At 43.9% G+C, this 20372-nt stretch overlaps 1 protein-coding gene across 1 annotated transcript in view; it reads left to right on the forward strand.

Moving 5' to 3' along the window:
- Positions 1-20372, forward strand: part of PLXNA3 (plexin A3) — a 239429-nt gene that overhangs the window by 195828 nt on the left and 23229 nt on the right. Inside the window, exons 14-21 of the mRNA XM_089675234.1 lie at positions 151-271; positions 1546-1682; positions 1775-1945; positions 2133-2226; positions 6965-7207; positions 7622-7765; positions 9351-9585; positions 19668-19810. Coding sequence (XP_089531360.1) covers positions 151-271; positions 1546-1682; positions 1775-1945; positions 2133-2226; positions 6965-7207; positions 7622-7765; positions 9351-9585; positions 19668-19810 — 1288 coding nt within the window. The remainder of the gene's footprint in view (positions 1-150; positions 272-1545; positions 1683-1774; positions 1946-2132; positions 2227-6964; positions 7208-7621; positions 7766-9350; positions 9586-19667; positions 19811-20372) is intronic.

Here is a 20372-nt window from a genome sequence, read left to right on the forward strand (position 1 = left end):
TGTTTTGTTTTTTTTTATTGCCTTTTTAATATCACTTTAACTTTCTGGTATTTCCCAAGAAATAAAAAACATTTTAGCATTGCATTAAGCCAGTTTTGTTCACTGTATTCATGTATGGACTTTTATAGCTGCATCATTTTCCCTCTGCAGGATTGTCTGTGAAATGGAAGAGTCACTGGTTCCTAACCCTGCCCCTGGTGTGGTGGAGCTTTGTATTGGAGACTGCAGCGCTGAGTATAGAACACAGTCTGATCAGCTTTACACTTTTGTGGTAAGATTATTAAAAGCATGTTAAAATGTAGCCGAACATATGCGTAGACTCTAGAGAACATCCCTTGAATTTTTGTAAAATGTCTTGGTTGTGGCTTACTTTGTATAACACAAGTCACTGTGTCTTCCAAGATGTAAAAAAGACTTTGATTTTCAGTCACTGCCCATTTAAAAAGCCAACTGTTCTTGTTGACCATCACAATCCAGTAATCTGTGCCATTCTCCATCACTTCACCAGAGATGGAATTGGAACATTGTGACAATAAGAACATCATTTTTTATCGCTGGTTCACACCGGTATGATTTGTCATGTGTTTTGACCGTTCCAAATCGCATGACAAGTCACACCCCATTGCCAGCAATGGAAACGTTCAAATCGTCATGACTCATGTTGCAGCAACTTTGAAAAAGGTTTTTGCACTACTATTTCACGATTTCATTGCAATTTGCATAGACTTTAAAATGCATAGACTGTTAAATGAAGTTGCAAGCGGCAAAGAAATCGGGTGCAAATCGTGCTGAAGCAGCACAATTTCAAAGCCACACTGGTGTGAACCAGAGCTTGTACACATTTGATCGTACATACATTGTAACCTCAACCTTTTCCTGTAAGGAAAGCTCTGCTAGCTTGGGCTGTCTAAATGGACATTTTTACTCGCTGTCAAAAAATGTCCAAAAATACATTGCAAACTTTGCCACTAATTGCTCATGGCCTTTTTATATTGAACATATGTTAGTTTGACGGAGTTGTTGTTAAAGAATAGAAAAGAAGATTTTGTCTTTGAAAAGTTACAAGACAGCAGTGACATTTTAGTTTAGACAGCAGTGACATTTTTAACTTGCAGCTTGCTGAAACAAGAATTCAGAGTGTTCTTGTTTGTAACCAGCATTCATGGATGCTTATAGGATCCAAGGCAGTGAAACATTGACACCTAAAGTCCAAATACTAAAAATTGGAATCAAAAAAGGCTGACACCTGGTTCCTCCATGTACTGATGACTGAATATGTCAATATACCGACACATGAGACCTTAAAATGCAAATACTCGGGACCTCCAAATGCTGACATTTGAGACTTCAGCGCACTGCATGCTGAAATGTGGGATCTCCGTATACTGACAGTAGGGACTCCAAATAATGGCACACTGACACTCGGGGGTCTCCAAACACTGACATGCTGAAATTTGGGGAGGGGCAGGGTCTCAGAACAATGAAATAATAAAAACCCTAAACCCTTGGTTATTTCTCTTATGAGTTTTTTCTCTCTGCCTGTAGACTCCTACTTTTCATGAAGTGAGCCCCAGGCAGGGCCCAGCATCGGGTGGCACTCGACTTACTATTAGTGGTAAAAACCTGGATGCTGGTAGCACTGTGTCTGTACTGGTCAGAGACTCAGAATGCCGCTTTGTCAAGTAAGTTTTTGCTCTTTCTTCTCAACAGCTGTAATCTGTCTTGTTACCCTTTATACCATCAATTGTCACATCTCCTTATTGTTACACAACAGGAGAAATTTGCGTGAAATTGTGTGCATATCACCAGCATCATCGCAGGGCCCCAGCACAGCCACTATCACTCTGCGAATTGATCGGGCCAGCGTTTGGAACCAAGATGTAATTTTTACTTACACTGAAGACCCCACTGTCTCTCGAGTGGAGCCAGCTTGGAGTATTTTCAAGTGAGTGGGGTCAGGAGTGGTCACATTCAGACAGTCAACTTCTACTCAGTCATTGTTCTTCAGCACTTCCTGTTTGTGTGCCCCGACCAGTCTCAAGTTTTTCATTTTGTATGCAGTAATTGATACCCTTATATGCTTTGTGGATGTAATTACCTTTTGTCTGCTGTTTACATTTCTTTCTGAACAGTGGCAGCACAGCAGTCACAGTGACCGGGACCCACCTAATGACCATTCAGGATCCAAGAATTCGGTCAAAGTATGCTGGCATAGAGACCATAAATGTAAGTGGAAGAGAATTCTGTCTTCATTGTCAATGAAGTGCAACTTTATGATCACTTCACTCAGTCATATTTAAGTTCTCAGAATGCATTTGGTAGACTGGCTTCTCTGACAGATTTTCTACTGCACTGTGGGGCAGTGATAATGGAAACCCTGTAAATAGTAGTTAAAGTATTTGTGTTGTGTTATGTTTGGCCTGTACAGACCTTTTTATAATGTTTATGTCCTGTATGAATGGCTAAAGCTAGTATTTTATTCACATATTTCTGCTACACTCAACAGCCAGGCAAATGACACACTTTTTTTAGCGACTTATTGAGGAACACAGGAATACAGAGACTGTTGGATTATACTACTGCCTGCAAGAGAATTTGGACACCGGCAAATGAAAAAATAGTGAGCAGTCCAGTATAATCTCTCCCCCCTCCACCACTCCCAGCATGAATCAGATTTTGCCTGCAGTGAATGGATTGACACGGATATCCAGGAATTTTGTCCTCTGCTTGAGTCTATTCAACCTTCTGAATCTCATTTCCATCTGGAATGGCCTCTTCTTAGGCCCTATGCCAGAAGGATAGTGCCAAATCTTTCAGTTATGCAAGGTTATTATGGGCCACATTGCAACCTTAAAAACTTACTGTGACCACAAAGGCCATAAGCATGCTTCCATGCCTACTTCTGCAAAATCCTTATCTGATCTACCTGCGGCTTTAGCAGCCTTTGAACCTTGGCCACTGAGCGCCTATCAGGTGTTGGGTTTCTTAACACACTAACAGACATTGTTACTCCTGAGAAATTGCAAGCTATTTCTCCCAGGCTTAAAGAGATTGTATCAGCTCTCATTGACATGGTTCTCACCACATTAAAATTAGAGAATGAGTCTTAGGCTTCAATCAGTGAGGTTCTGGACTCAGCAGTTTCCTGCCTTAACACAGCTTTACCCATTCCTGTAGGGGATTATCTTGTGTTCATGGACCACATTGGCAATTGTTTTGGAAGCCCTCTCAAAAACCATGTTCTTTCTGACAGACGCTAACCATCAGAAGAAATCTGCTTGTCATTCAATCTAATCCTTTGATTGTGAAGCATCTGGAACGCTGACCTGCAGCCTTAATCTACTGTGTAGAAGGGTTGTTGAAAGTCTCCATTCTCATTTCTTATGGGTCTCCTGTCCATGAACATGAGAACTTTTTCACTCAGGTGCTTAGCTGCAGAACTGCTTTACATTCCTTTTAAGGAACATCGTCTCTTAGGAGCTGAACTGGACACCGTCATTAAAAATGCTACCAGGAGCAAGAGTGCCCATTTTGACCCAACAGTAGTCCCAGAAGCCTTACCCCTTTTTGGAGGCCATTACTTCCAAGCCTGAAACTCCAAAGTCCAGGTCAAGCCTGGTAATCAGTCCACCGGCATACCCCTAGACTTCCAAGTCCCCCAAGCCTTCAGACTTGTCTGCCTCAGCATGAGGGTGTCCACCCATTTTGTGGGGAGGGGGGGTATCTGTTAGCCTTTGTAAACATTTGGTCAGCCAGCATATTATATGCTTGGGTGAGCGAGGTGGTTTCTAGGTGATAAAAGCTAGAATTCTTCTCTCAGTCCATCCTCTGTTCATGCCATCCAACCTGCTTGTGTAATCACAGGTTAGCAGATTTCCATGTCACCTTGGCAGTCTTCTGGACCAAGGGGTTATAGCTTTAGTACCTGAGGTGGAACAGCTCCAGTTCTACCCAGACCTGCTTAGTCCCAGAACCCATAGGGGACATCCACTTGGTATTTAATTGGATCCTAAACCTTAAGAAATTGGTTCTGAATTCAACTCATTACTAGAGTATCCGGGTCTCTTCCTACACAGCTCAAGTCAGTTTTCCTTCCCCTATAGAAACTTGAAACTCTGTGCTCCCAGACTCAAAATCTTCAGTCCAAGAGTCAGCCAGATCTTTACATCAGAGTTCTAAGACTGATGGTAGCCTCTTTCAAAGCAGTCCTGTTTATCCAGTTCACTCCAGACCTCTACAACTCAACTATGTGAGACAAGTTATTTCAGTCTGTCTTTGGGAGGACAACTTGCTTCAGTCTCTGGACAAACCGATTTGCCACACACCATGGACCCATCTTCCCTGGCCCGGTGGCTCAGGAATCCAGCTCTTGAATTGGAGAGGTCTTCCTCCCAATGTCTTGGACGATCCTCATGACGGATGTCAGTCTGTTTGACTGGAAGGGAGTCCTATGCACCCTGTTGGTGCAGGTGACTTGGACATCGAAAAAATCTTGTCTCCTGATCAAAATTTTGCAGCATTGCTACAAATTTGGTTGTCCCTGCAATGCTGGATGGCCCAACTAGAGGGTCATCTGGACAGAATTTAGTCATACAACACCACAGCACTGGCATACATCAACCACCAGGGAGAATCCAGAAGTCTTACCATGGCAAGAGAGGTAGAAAAAATTCTGTCTGGGAACTTCACGCTCCAGCTTTGTCCACTATTTACATACTAGATGTGGACAATTGGCAAGCAGACTTTTTCAGCCAGCATTGCCTGGATCCTGGTGAATGTTACCAACAATGGAGGTAATTCAGAATATGAAGCTGCTTGCCCCCAAGTTAAAAAACAAACTGGGTAGGTTTGTTTCCAGGTACATAGATCCTCTAGAGCAGGGGTCTCCAAATTTTTAAACAAAGGGCCAGTTTACTGTCCTTCAAACCTTAGGGGGCTGGACTGTGTCCAGTGGGAGAAAACAATGCCCCTTCTCTGATATTAAGGGGAGAAAAAATGCCCCATCATTGGAGTCAGTGGGGGGGAATAATACCCCATCGTTGGTGTCAGTGGAGGAAATAGGACCCCATCATTGGTGTCAGTGGGGGGGAATAGGGCCCCATAATTGGTGTCAGTGGGGGGAATAGGGCCCCGTCGTTGGTGTCAGTGTGGGGAATAGGGCCTCATTGTTGGTGTCGGTGGGGGGGAATAGGGCCTCATTGTTGGTGTTGGTGGGGGGGAATAGGGTGCCATCGTTGGTGTCGGTGGGGGGGAATAGGGTGCCATCGTTGGTGTCGGTGGGGGGGAATAGGGTGCCATCGTTGGTGTCGGTGGCAGGGAATAGGGCCCCATTGCCGCGTCAGTTGAAGGAATAGGGCCCCATTGTTGGTGTCAGTTGAAGGAATAGTGCCCCATTGTTGGTGTCAGTGGACTGGATAAAGCCTCATCTTTGGTGGCAGTGGGGGGTTAGCACCCCATGTTTGGTGTCATTGGGGGGAGGGGGGGAAATAGTTCCCCAATGTTGGTGTCAGTGGAAGGAATAATGCCTTATTGTTGGCGACAGTGGCAGGAATTATAGACCCATTGTTGCTGTCAGTGAAAGAAATAATGCCTCAAGGGCCGGATAAAGGCAAGCAAAGGGTCACAAATTGGAGACCACTGCTCTAGAGGAAGCAGTGGATACTTTGATGTCTCCATTGGATCAGTACATCCTGATCTATGCTTTTCCTTCCCTAAAACCCCTTCCTTACCTACTATGCAGCAGGTGAGTAAATTTGGTACTCGCACCTAATCAAATTCCTGGCAGATGCTCCGTGGGTTCTTGCAGATCTTCTGGTCTGGTTTACCATCCTGCTTCATGGCTGCTCGCTTTAACAGCATGGCTGTTACCCAGGTCTTGAGGAGCGGGGGAATCTCCAAATCAGTAATTTCCACAATAATGAAGGTGAGGAAGTGATCCTCACACATAGAAGGCATATTTTGCTTGGTGCTAGTAGAGAAACTGCCATCCCGAAAGATTCTAGCTGAGACGAATCCTGACTCTTACACAGGGACAAGATGATGTGAGCTTAGACCCTCCTCTCTTCGTTAGGTGGTTTTAGCCTTTCACCTCAACCAAGACAATGTTCTTCTGTCCTGGCTTCAGTCCATCAAAAGAAACATTGTTCTTCTGTCCATCTGGCTTTAATTCATCAGAAGGGGATCTCCCTCCAATGCCTGAATGTAGTTCCTGCTATGTGTCTACCTTGCAGCCACTTTTTCCATTAGTAAGACTGACTCTGTCATTTTGATGGTCCCAGTAAAGAGGATACAGTTTTAGGGATTGGGTTCCATCCTTTCCTGTTAAGGAGCACTCTACTAGAACTTTGAGTGTTTCTTGGGATTTTTGTCATTAGGCTATGTTTTCCCAGATTTGCAAGGCTGCCACCTAGTATTCTGTTCACACATTCTCCAAGTACTACCAGGTGGATGTTCAGGCCTCTTCTGATGCCAGCATAAGGTGTTTTTTTTTCGATTGACTATCAGTTGGACTGCTTTTTGATGTCCCAGAAGTCTCTGAATGTCTGTGTCCTTCAATATCCACAAAAGAAAATTGCATATTTGTACTTGCCATAAACTCCATTTCTTATTGTTTGAAGGACACAGGTCTCACCCCTGTCTGTCTATATTGATGTTTTTGCTACTGGTTTTCCACCAAGCGTGGGTGTGTTGGATATAGGAGGGGTTATACCAGGCTGGTAACTTGGATGCTGACTGAATTGCTGAATTCTTTGACATACTGATGGCCAAGGAAGACTTGCAAAACTATTCAAGCTATGATGATGCATACATGATATCCATGAAATACAGATGTGAAAATCTAATTTAAAAAAAAACGTGAAACCAACCAGTGTTCCAATAAACTCATCACTCCCTAAAAATACATGATTGTTTCCACTTAATTACAAATTAATCTACTAACCATGACATTTTCTGCACTTTTCAGACATGTCACATCCTTAACGACACACTGATGCTCTGCAAGGCTCCAGGAATCTACACCTCTAATGGAGAGGCTGTTCCAGAAGACGGTGTTCAGCCAGATGAGTTTGGTTTTGTCTTGGACAATGTAACAAGCCTTCGCACCTTGAACTTCACCACATTTACCTACTACCCCAACCCCGTGGTGGAGCCCTTCGGGCCTGGTGGCACTCTGGAGATAAAGCCAGGCTCCCATGTCATCCTCAAGGTATTGAAAATAAACCCATTGTGAATATTAACCTAAAGTTAAATTGTGTACCAAGCAAAGACTTGTTAGTTTTGAATAGAGTGAGGAAGGATTAGAACCCATGTCGGATTTTTTTTCTGCTATCCGGGACTCTATTAAAGAGTTTTTCACACAAACTTTTCAACAGTAGCACTGAGAAATGTATAAATGTGTTTTAGTAGAGGGGGAGAAGGCTAGAAACCCTTTAGATATTTTTTTTATGTTTGTGTTGAAGATATAGATTTTCCCTTGCTTCTTGTCTTGAATAATAGTGTGTCTTTGACTTATAACCTTGCTTTCTTGAAACATCTTACTTTTCCACTACTTCTATTCTGGGTATTTTTTTTTCTGACAAATTCATGGCGAGTGTGTCTGCTTTTTTTTTTTTTCATCTAGGGAAGAAATCTGCAGCCTGCTGCCCCTGGAGGAGCAAAGCTGAACTACACAGTGCTAATCGGGGATGAACCGTGTGCACTTACGGTGTCCGACACTCAGCTGCTGTGTGATTCTCCCAGCCAGACAGGAGAACACCGCGTGACTGTAAGTTAAACATCCTGGCACTGTGGGGTATACATACTAGTAAACAGATGTTTGATAAGAAAGTTGATTCCACACCTCAGAGATATACCCTAATATACACTGATTTAGCATGTTTTCTGTATGAGGAAGCAAGAGGTATACATGGACAATTATTTTTCTTTATTTCTAGCCTACTATTACATTTGACTCTGTTGGATCATCTACTGTAGCTTTTATTCTGAGTCCCATAAACCTTGAAATTTGTTGTTGCACTGCCAAATTTCCCTTTTGGTATTGATGTTAGACTTTACTTCAGCTCTGTCTTCTGTGGATGGTTTGGTCCAAACATAAAATAAACCTTTTCTTTGCCCATACAATACAAAGCAACTGGTTTACTTTACATTTGGTCCTGGCCATCCACAACGGCTTATATCCCCCATTCTTTTGCTCCTCTGACACTATATCCAGTTCTTCGAGGTATAGGAGTGCTGGTGCTTGGCCCAGTGTTGCCACATTGAGGCAGGAATACAATCCTTAGCCCTGTGTAAGCAAAGACATGGATCAACATTGAAGTTACAAAGGGCTTATCTTTCTCACTTCCAGCAGTGGGTGGCAAAGGTGAATATAAGCTGCTGGTGGTGATGGTTTTAAATGGACTTGTTGTTCTGTCCTGCATAGGCAAAGCAAAGATTTACTTTAAAACAATCCTAAGGATTAAAAACTAAAAGTTTGGCCACAACAGAAGGTAACTTGGAATATCTGTTCTGTTACTTTTTATAAGCTGAAAACCATTTTGTGTGGTGTGGAAGATTCTGTGCCCACTCTGACAGCAGTTGTTTGCTTTACCTGCCAGCCCTGCCTTCTGGAGATAATTATCACCCACCATCCCTCCTTGGATTAAGAGTTTATAATAGGTGGCTGGGACTTAAAGTAGAGTTTCAGTCACACTGTAAAAAAATAAAGTCAGCAGCTACCAAAGCTGTAGCTGCTGACATTTAAAATTAAAAAGCCACTCGCCTGTCCCTCGATCCCGCCGTGTGCTCCCCGCAGCCCGTTTCAAGGGCCATGCGGTGTTCCTCAGTGTAGGCACCTGGCTGTGACAGCTTGTGGCTTCACAGCCGGGTGCCCAGTGCGCATGCGCAAGTAGCGCTGCGCTTTCTGAATGGTCCCGTAGTCTTCTGAGACCTGTCACGTGTCCCAGAAGACTACAGGGGGCCTAGGCGATCGCAGTGGGAACGGGTGTCTGTCCATTTTGGGTACCCGCTCCCCAAAGGTGCCAATCCTTAATGGGGAGTGGGACCCTGTCTTTAAAGCGGAACTTCCCCATTTGGGTGGATCTCTGCTTTAACTGGAAAGTCGGGGAAGTCAAGCTCCCAAGTTGTAAGGTAGAATTGTTTTAGTTTTAATCTTTAAACTGACAAATTTTGGTGCCCAACCTCCACCATATTCCTTATACAAACTGGCAGTTAGGCTCTCCCATTTTACCCATCCCCTCTGCTAGGCTGGCTTCTCCAGCCTTGTCTGGTAGATGTGCACCCCCCTTCCTCCTTGACAATTGTTCAGTCCAGATAGATTGAGAAAATAAATTTGTTCTCTTTGTTTGTAGATTCTTGTTGGAGGGATGGAATTCTCTCCGGGAAGTCTCCGGATCTACTCCGACAGCTCCCTCACCCTGCCAGCCATAGTGGGGATCGGTGCTGGGGGTGGATTGCTGCTGCTTGCGATCATTGCTGTTCTCATTGCCTATAAGAGGAAAACACGAGATGCCGACCGCACCTTGAAACGCCTGCAAATGCAAATGGATAATCTGGAGTCACGGGTTGCTTTGGAGTGTAAAGAAGGTACGTTTTGAAATAAAGAAATACTGGCTATACATATATTGATATTTCATTTGAAGGACCTTTCATGTCATCGACCATTCAGTCCAATTATTTGGTTAAATGGCTGAAACAATTGATTAGTGCAACTTGAACTTCACCTGCTTCAATGCAATCACTTTCAATGTCAAATGTTTCTTGGAAAAACAATGTCACAGCACATCTGCCTTGATTACCTTCAGATAGGTGGCTACACTGCAGTATGTCTTTTAACTTCCTGTGCAGCCACCTTTTTAGAAGCTCAGCAAGAAAGGACTGCAAGTGTGCTTGTTTAAGTACAATGTTTCACAGAATCAGCCCCTCTGAAGGGGTGACACAGTTTTCTGGGACCTAGACTAGGCGATCAACTCTAGGTACCCACTCCCCTGCAAAAGAAAGTGCCAAATATTAAAGAGCAGCAGGTGGGGGTTTAAAGCAAAACTTCCCATTTTGGGTGGAGTGCAGTCCACGAAGACTTACCTCCCCACCAACACTCTAACATCCGCAAGGTCCCTCACAGGCACTGGGGCATCTTCTCTTTTGGCTTCTTCTGGGTGCCAGGCATTTGACTATATGGCCTGTGTGGGGTGACGTCACTCCTGTGCATGTGGAGTAGTCAATTTATCCCAGCACACAGGCACCATGCCGAGGTTGTACCCTGAGCTGTGCATGTTCTGGCACCAACCAGTACAGAGTGAATCTTCTAAGTGGAGCCCTGAAGACAGAAGCTGACAGTGGCTCCAATCCCTCACCACTCTCTCTAAATCTACAAAAAAAGTTTGTCGTCGTTAGCTATGCTTGAGCATTAGGACAACTGCCCCAGATCAGTGATCAGCAATATTTGTCGGCAATAATCGTGGCTGGATTTTTTCATTCCTGTAGATCTGTAGATTCTCGGCTGTTCATATCATTCAGCAGTAATGTATTGTTTACAGTGGTACTGCTACCAGAGCTCTGATCATAGACTTGCACTGTGAAAAGAGGAGACGCAATACACACTTACTGCTAATTAGCAGAAGAACCTAAATTGGCTACAGGCATAAACAGCTGCAATAATGTGCAGTTATTAACTACTCATAAAAATGAAACCCACCTTGATAAAATTATTTATTAAATGGATATCCTAAAACAAATCCTCTAAAACAAATGACAGCAATATTAGCACAATAATTTTGATCAGTTTTCAGCACAGCTGAACGGAAAACAGTATACGTTTTGAGGAATAACAGACCTCATCATCACTGAACAACTGCTTCCTGGCAGGCGTTCTGGGGCTTGTAGTTCCTCAGTAAAGTCACAGTTGCTTGCACATGAAGGCTTGCAGCCTGGTGGCAATTGTGGGGTTAATAGAGTGCAGATGACCTCATGCAGAGAATGCCTCATCTTGGTGCTTTTTCTCTTATCTTGATCAATAAATCTTTACACTGCTGCTGCAGTGGCTATATGGCAAGAAGTGGGGGAAGGGTAGCGCATACTATTAGGGGTAAATGGAAGATTAGAGGATGGGCAAGTGATTAATTATACTGAGCTGTCACTAGGTAAATGCTGCAAAGTCACAACAACAGATCGCAATCCAATGAGCGTACTTATAAGGGGTAAACGCTGCCTTTTTACAGCAGAAAATTCTCACATTCTTCTGTTTTTATTTAGCTATATAGTATATTTGTTTGAGACTGTTTAGGGCTGCATTGAGCTTCACTGGCAGTTTCAGTCAGGTTAATAACCTTGCTCTGTGCACAGGGCCTCCTGTGTGGGTATCAAAGGAAATCTATTAGGATTAAAATTCAGAATCCACTATATCTGTTTGATCTTCTCAGTTAATAGCAAGAGTCACTGACCCTGAACCAATGTGAAATCAGGAGTTCTTAGTTCACTTACAACATGCTTAATACAGGTCAGTCACTAAACTATCGAATCCAGAGACAGCTGGAAACAAGCATATACAGGTTTCCTTTAAATAAGGACAGATCAGTTGTGTACAAAAGTGGTGACAGCTGTGATCGGTATAAAGCATCATATGGGCAGGGCCATAATTATTTCTTTGGAGCACAGAACGTCTGGCACAGTCTGCAGAAGAAAAGCTGAAAATTTTAATGCAAAAAGTGTTCTGGAGAGGCTAGAATGGGAGACACTGATCAGTGGTGAGTGTCCCTTTAAATGTTGGTGGTCATCACTACCATAACATTGGCATTCAGTGGCCTGTACTCTGCCTCTAGGGCCGTCTTTGAGGGGCAAAAGGGGCAGCTGCCTTGGGCCCAGTCATTGTTATGGGGCCCAAAGCAGCTGTCCCATACTTGCCAACTGTTCCAGTTTACGTTCCCCTGTCCCTTGAAGTCTTTGTCCCAATATCTCAGTGTCAAGTGCTGTCACCTATACTGCCCAGCTTTGCCCTATTGCCATGTACAGATGACTCCTGTGCAGACTGTGTCAGCATTTACATGTAAATAACTTGCGTCCATATGTAAATAGCAACAGAAATGTGGCATTCATATGTAAATAACGGTGGCAATGCGGCTTTTATATATATATATTATACCACCTGAAGTTCAAATCAAAATCACCTCTGCTGAATGCTGCCCACTGGGGAGGAAAATAGGGGCACGCTTGAAAGTCCTGCCTGCAACTGTGGTCACTCTACTAACATTCGCATAACAGGCTGATGGTAGGTAAAGTGGGAGGGGGGGGGGGGTGCAGAAGTAGGCAGAAAAGGAATTAGTTTGGGGTGAGCAAAGGAGGCATGTAGAGTTAATGCGGGGGGGGGGGGTTGGGATACAGAGGTTAGCAGGGAAACTTAGGATGCAAAGGTGTACTGATGGGGTGGATAAAGATGTATGCCATGTGTAGGGCAGCCCATTCATTTTAGTCGGCTGCTCTATGCACTAGAAATGCGGAAAAAAGTCTCTGGCCCTTTTTCAAAATTGCACTGAACCATACAGTGCCACAGCACCATGAATTTTGGTGCATGTGAGCAGATGCTTGGGGGTGTCATTAACAATGTCACTGCTGGGAGCCTGCTAGAGTAGCCTTTCTCAACGAGGATGCCCAGGGACCCTGGGGTGCCTTGAGGTTTCTTCAGGGGTGCCTTGGCAAAATGTCTAGAAATTGCCCAAAACTTGTATACAAGCCAGTGGGTGGAACAAGCCTGCCTTTTAGTTACACAAAGCCACAGGTTCCATTGTACACCATTACTACCTTCTAGCCGCTGGAGTCCTGACAACCAATGACATCACTTGATGAGGATTTCAGCTGCCTATACAGTATCCTAGTTTGACCCCCCCCCTGCCCCTCTCCATCAGTGCTGGGGTCACATCAGCTCAGTGATGGAGAAAAACTGAAGGGGAAGAGAAACACTGGAATACTAGTCAGTACCAGTGTGCAAAAGTGTATTTGCTTTGGAAGAATAAATCACTTCTAATGTTGGGTGTCCTACATTTGTGGATGTTGCTGCGTTATATAAAACTATTAGAACAATTTTTCACATTTTAGAATGGGGTGCCTCGGGACTGTCCATAATTTTAAAGGGTGCCTTGACTGAAAAAAGGTTGAGAAACTCTGTACTAAAGGGCAGCATGTTTCTGTAGTGTCAGGAAAGCAATTTTGCATTCGTTCCCGACATGCAAAAATGTGAACATAGGCTAAATACAGGTGGATAGTGAATTGCATGGGGGGGCCCAAGAAGTTGCGTGCCCAGGGTACAATCAATATTAAAGACGTTCCTGTTTGCTTCCCTGGGTGACATCATGCTTTAACTAGCTTTGGACACCACTCTAAAACACAAGCACAATGTGCAAGCTTCAAGCACATTGTGTTCATGATGTAAACTAAACCCATTACCCCTAGAGCTGCAAAACCACAGTTCTATCTCCTGCCACAAAATCCTAATTCAAATAACTCCTTGACTTTTATATACAGTTATTTCTAATTCTCTTGGTGCCTTATGCAATTTTACATTCAGCTACATCTTCACTGCTGACAGAAACCTCATTTAGGATTGGTGATGTCCCCTCCCCTCTGAATATCAGAATTTTAGCAATGACACAGCCATACCCTTGAGAATTTCATTAGCAGTCGGAGGCTTCATTGGTTATGATAACACAGCCCTCCCTACAGACATTAACAGCTGCCCATTCCAGCATACCAAGGTCATGCCAAGTGTCAGGAGCGGCGATGAGCGACGACTTCCTACAGGTGGAGGGAAAACCAAAGCCAGACAGCCAACACAGGCTGGAAAGAACTAATCTGCCATTGTTTTTACACAAATAGAAATTAGATAATTTAAATGAGTAATCTATGCTAAAGCCAGCGGCTTTATTTCGATGACGAAGATGGCAGATCTTGAATTTGCGCATGGAGGGGACTGGGATGGCTTGTTGGGACTGAGGTTTTTGATGTGCGTGTGGGCTGAAGTCTGCTCACCTCCAGAGCCACATGTGGGGACAGGAGTGTGAAGGAGCCTTTCTGCACAGCGGCAGTGGGTCTGCTGGGGAAGGGTGCATATGGGGGTGCCACTGTGTGGAGAGGAAGAGAGAAACTTTGGCTCTGGTGCAGTTAAGCAGCAGAGCTGGAGTTTTTTTGTTTGTTTTTGGATGTTTGAGCTGGACTGGCTGCCCAGCATCTGGAGCTGCCTGGGCGTCGGGCAATGGGAGTTGCTCGCGCCTGGTGCCGAACGTCAGTGAGCTGGTGGATGTCCAGGTTGTGGGATGTGGTTTCTGGTTGCCATGGCGACCTGGAATTTGTCAAGCCCTGCCCCACCCCACCCCCCCTTATACCCTGGTTCCCCTCTCTATACATCTCTCCCCCCCTCCTCTGTATACACACTGAGTCTGGTCTCCCCCCCCCCCCCCCCCAATTTCTATATGCCCACACCCCTCTCTATACATACTTGCCCTGTCCTCCCACCTCTATATATGCCCCAGCTCTGGTCCTCCCCCCTGTATACACCCCACAGTACGTGTGTGTGTGTGTGTGTGTGTGTGTGTGTGTGTGTGTGTGTGTGTGTACAGTTGTGTTCAAAATAATAGCAGTGTGTTGAAAAAAATGAATAAATCTCAAAATCCTTCTAATAGCTTATATTTCCATACACACAAATGCATTGGGAACACTACACATTCTATTCCAAATCAAAACATGAAGAAAAATATATCAAATTTGTGTTGTTCCTCTAAAAAAAATTGAAGAAAAGTGAATATTCGACTGTTCAAAAAAATAGCCGTGTTTGTATTTTTCTTTACAAACTCAAACATTCACTATATAAACTGAAAAATGTTTGAAGATTTTGCTTTCTTTGGAATCACTTAATGAATATTTAGTTGTATAAGCACTGTTTCTGAGAACTGCTGTACATCTGTGTTGCATGGAGTCAACCAACTTCTGGCACCTGTGAACAGGTATTCCAGCCCAGGATGATTGGACTACATTCCACAGTTCTTCTCTATTTCTTGGTTTTGCCTCAGAAACTGCATTTTTGATGTCACCCCACAAGTATTCTATCGGATTAAGATCCGGGAATTGGGCTGGCCACTCCATAACGTCTGGAACCAAGATGATGCACGTTTACTGGTGTTTTTGGGGTTGTTGTCTTGTTGGAACACCCATTTCAAGGGCATTTCCTCTTCAGCATAAGGCAGCATGACCTCTTCAAGTATTCTGATGTATTCAAACTGATCCATGATCCCTGGTATGCGATAAATAGGCCCAACACCGTAGTATGAGAAACATCCCCATATCATGATGCTTGCGCAACCATGCTTCACTGTCTTCACAGTGTACTGTGGCTTGAATTCAGTGTTTGGGGGTCGTCTGACAAACTGTCTCCGGCCACTAGACCCAAAAAGAACAATTTTACTTTCATCAGTCCACAAAATGTTGCGCCATTTCTATTTAGGCCAGTTAATGTGCTCTTTGGCAAATTGTAACCTCTTCAGCACGTCTTTTTTTCAACAGTGGGACTTTGCAGGGGCTTCTTGCAGATAGCTTGGCTTCACATAGGCGTCTTCTAATTGTAACAGTACTCACAGGTAACTTTGGACCTTCTTTGATCTTCCTGGAGCTGATTGTTGGCTGAGTCCTTGCCATTTTGGCTATTCTTTTATCCATTCGAATGATAGTTTTTCACTTTCTTCCACGTCTTTCAGGTTTTGGTTGCCATTTTAAAGCCTTTGCGATCATTTTAGCTGAGCAGCCTATCATTTTCTGCACTTCTTTATATGTTTTCCCCTCTCCAATCAACTTTTTAATCAAGGTACGCTGTTCTTCTGAACAATGTCTGGAACGACCCATTTTCCTCAGAATTTCAGAAAGAAATGCACTGTAACCAGCATGTACAACATTTGCTGCCTTCCTTCCTTAAATAAGGGCAATAATTGCCACCTATTTTTTCAAAGAATGAATGACCTCACTAATAGAACTCCACACTGCTATTATTTGAACATGCCCCTTTTAATTAGTGATTCAATTACACAGAATCAGCAGCATGCATGTCATGACTGTTGGGTCTGTTGGATTTCTATTACTCTACTACACCTGCTAGTAAATGATTTGCCATGTAGAAATATCATTTCTAACAAAAACAGTGATTGATCAGGTTAGTGATGTCTGACTGCTATTATTTTGAACACAACTGTGTGTGTGTGCATGTATGTATATATGTGTATGTGTATATATATATATATATATATATATATATATATATATATATATATATATATATATATATATATATATATATATATATATATATAAAATGTATGTGTATATGTCTATATTGTCAAATATGTAATGTATATGTATATTGCCAAAAGTATTGGGACCCCAAATCATTGGATTCCGGTGTTCCAATCACCTCCATGGCCACAGGTGTATAAAATCAAGCACCTAGGCATGCTGACTGCTTCTACAAACATTTGTGAAAGAATGGGTCGCTCTAAGGAGCTCAGTTAATTCACGTATGGTACTGTGATAGGTTGCCACCTGTGCAATAAATCCATCTGTGAAATTTCCTTTGCCACTAAATATTCCACGGTCAACTGTTAGTGGTATTATAACAAAGTGGAAGCAACTGGGAACAACAGCAACTGAGCCATGAAGTAGTAGGCCATTTAAAATGACAGAGCGGGGTCAGCGCATGCTGAAGCACACAGTGCACAGAAGTTGCCAGCTGTCTGCAGAGTAAATAGCTAAACACCTCCAAACTTCGTGTGGCCTTCAGATTAGCACAACAGTGTGTAGAGAGCTGCATGGAACGTGTTTCCATGGCCAAGCAGCTGCATCCAAGCCTTACATCACCAAGTGCAATGCAATGCATCGAATGCAGTGGTGTAAAGCACACCGCCACTGGACTCTAGAGCAGTGGAGACGTGTTCTCTGGAGTGACGGATCATACTTCTCTGTCTGGCAATCCAATGGATGTGTCTGGGTTTGGTGGTTGCCAGGAGAACGGTACTTGCCCGACTGCATTGTGCCAAGTGTAAAGTTTGGTGGAGGGGGATTATGGTGGGGGTTTTTTTTTTAGGGGTTGGGCTTGGTCCCTTAGATCCAGTGAAGGGAAGTTGCCAACTGTCTGCAGAGTCAATAGCTAAAGACCTCCAAACCAGATTAGCACAACAACAGTGTATAGAGAGCTTCATGGAATGGGTTTCCATGGTCAAGCAGCTGCATCCAAGCCTTACATCACCAAGTGCAATGCAAAGTGTCGGCTGCAGTGGTGTAAAACACGCTGCCACCGTACTCTAGAGCAGTGGAGATGTGTTCTCTGGAGTGACCAATCACGCTTCTCTGTCTGGCAATCCAATGGACATGTCTGGGTTGGCAGTTGCCAGGACTTGCCTGACTGCATTGTACCAAGTGTAAAGTTTGGTGGAGGGGGGATTATGGTGTGGGGTTGTGTTTCAAGGGTTGGGCTTGGCCTCTTGGTTCCAGTGAAGGGAACTCTTAAGGCGTCAGCATGCCAAGACATTTTGGACAATTTCATGCTCCCAACTTTGTGGGAACAGTTTGGGGATGGCCCTTCCTGTTCCAACATGACTGCGCACCAGTGCACAACTCAAGCTTCATAAAGACATGAATGAGTAAGTTTGGGGTGGAGGAACTTGACTGGCCTGAAACCTGATAGAACACCTTTGGGATTAATTAGAGCGGAGAATGCGAGCCAGGCCTTCTCATCCTGCATCAGTGCCTGACCTCACAAATGTGCTTCTGGAAGAATGGTCAAACCTTCCCATAGACACACTCCTAAACCTTGTGGACAGCCTTCACATAAGAGTTGAAGCTGTTATAGCTGCAAAGGGTGGGCCAACTCAATATTGAACCCTACGGACTAAGACTGGGATGCCATTAAAGTTCATGTACGTGTAAAGGCACACATCCCAATACTTTTGGCAATATTTTGTGTGTGTGTGTGACACACAGAGACATTGCAGTTGATGTGTATGCCTAGGCAGATAAAGAAGGAGCACATCTGTCCCAGATTCACCGCTCCTTAGGGCACAGCAGGTGAATATACAGCCCAGGCAACTCCTCTGCTCTGTCCTCCACCAGAACACCTCCACTGCGTCAAGCTCCTAAAAGGAGTACTGCTAAGTCCGCCTGCTCCGTCAGGTGGAGGCCACAAGGGGTGGCACAAAGGCCGCCGGTTCCCCACCTCTCACCCCCTGCCGACCCCTTCACCGTGTGCGCACCAGGTGAGCTCTGGGGGGGAGGAAGGCCAGCTTGACGGTGTGGCACAGCCATGGCGCGCAGCAGAAGACCCAACAGAGCTTGCCCAGAGAGAAGCCGTTCATCCTCAGACCCTGCTCTGGCATTGGGGGAGGGGAGATAGTGGAAGCTTGAGGAGAGGAGCCAGGCTACCCCCGACTATGTCACTCACACCGGGCCTGACAGCTGGACATCAGACTCCAGCCCAGCCTGCTTCCAGGGAAACTATGGAGACCAGCAGGACGGGGGGGGGGGGGGGAGAGAGAAGGATCAGTTGCCCTGCTCCTGTAGCTGCATGTCCAGGGCGTAGGTAAGTGGGAGTTGCTGGCGGTGAGTGGGCTGACTGGTGCCCAGGTGCCAGGTCGCGATTTCTGGTCGCCATGGCAACATGGCACCTGGGATTTGTTGAGCCCTGGCTTAAGCTGTATCTAAAATGTCCTCATCACGTTGTATTTTTTTATATAGAAATTTTTGTTTAGGGTTTGTGTCTAATTCTCAGGAGCACTTAAGCATTTTGTCCAATGTTTGACCACTCTTCCTTCATAGCTTACAGCTGGTGAGATCTAAGCTAGCTCTATTATGTAATGCAAGGTTTCAGTACTATGCTGTAACTGATGAGATGCAGACACATAGGTGCCTGGATTTAAACATTCTAAACACGTTTTTGTTGCCCATAGCAATCACTCATCTTCCAAGTAAGCAGGCTATATATGCATAGACTTCTTTCATCTGCAGCCTGAACAAAAGAATTTGAACAGATTACTCCATCCATGCTGACAGCGCTTATGGATGAATCTCCTCCTGTGGCCTATTGCATTCTCACAACTGGTGATGCGTGTATGGCCAGCTTTAAAGTAAACCAAAGCTTCTGGTTCTACAGGCAACAAGAACACTTACAATGCTATTCAACCACAGGGCCATAGTTTTTGAGGGTATTATGTTTTATCATATGAACATTTGCTAATGAACATTTGTTCATTAGCTGCACTCTCATTATGCAGAAAGAAAGTGATTGTATTGTATGGTTGAGGTATAGCGATTCCACTTTTATACATTACTCATTTCATTAGACCAGAGTCATTGCTCAGGTACATACTATTAGATGAAAGTCAGTCACCATTCCTGAATTCTTTGTTATACTGGCTCTAAATCTCAGATGACTGCATGCATGCGCATATGCTCTGTAGATATCCTGGTAAAGATATCAGGGAATACATTGTTTTGCATATGTATTTCAGACTACTAGTTGTGATTTATATAGCGTATACTAACGCTTGTGTTCATGTTTGACGGGCATTTAAATTCAACAGTTTTTAAAGCTTTTATTATATGTACCATGTGGTCTCTAATGTGTGCCTTTTTTTCAAATTTTACAGCCTTTGCAGAGCTCCAGACAGACATTAATGAGCTGACTAACAATATGGATGGCGTGAAGATCCCATTCCTGGATTATAAGACATATGCGATGCGCGTGCTTTTCCCAGGAATTGAAGATCACCCTGTACTAAAGGAACTGGATGTAAGTAATTCTCAACAATGATGGAGGAGGTGGGGCCTGTCTCACAGCTGCACAGCCATTGGTTCAAAGTTTGAAACTTTCACTAGGACAAGGTCCTATAGTGTAAGAGTAAAATGTTACAAAATGCATTGTATACATCTTTCATGAAAAAAATAAAAAAATCAATTTGGCTGACGCCAGTCAGTCCCATCACTTTTTCCAAACTAAACTTGTGAAATATATAGTATTTGTGCAAGTGGACCTATCTCTCATCCAAGTTAAAAAAATTAAGAAGAACTAAACAAATTGATGGAACTGTTTCTCAAAACTATTACATTCAAGGCATGTCAGTTGCTTGTGCTATCGACTGAACAATCAAGCCAATAAATGGTTGGTGTCATAACTGATCGCAATAGCTTTAATGGGCAGGCATAACATTTAATGACTGTCACAGGGACAACAGAAGGCAGACAGGGATTAGTCTTGAACTTTTTTTTTGTGTTGGAGTTGCTTTACATTATTATCAGGTAATCAAAGTTACATAGTTAGTCCGGCTGAAAAATAGACAAAAGTCCATCCAGTT

Source organism: Staurois parvus, unplaced genomic scaffold (assembly GCF_062004578.1).
Source record: "Staurois parvus isolate SC_StPar_1 unplaced genomic scaffold, SC_StPar_1.0 ptg000154l, whole genome shotgun sequence".
Lineage (NCBI taxonomy): Eukaryota > Metazoa > Chordata > Amphibia > Anura > Ranidae > Staurois > Staurois parvus.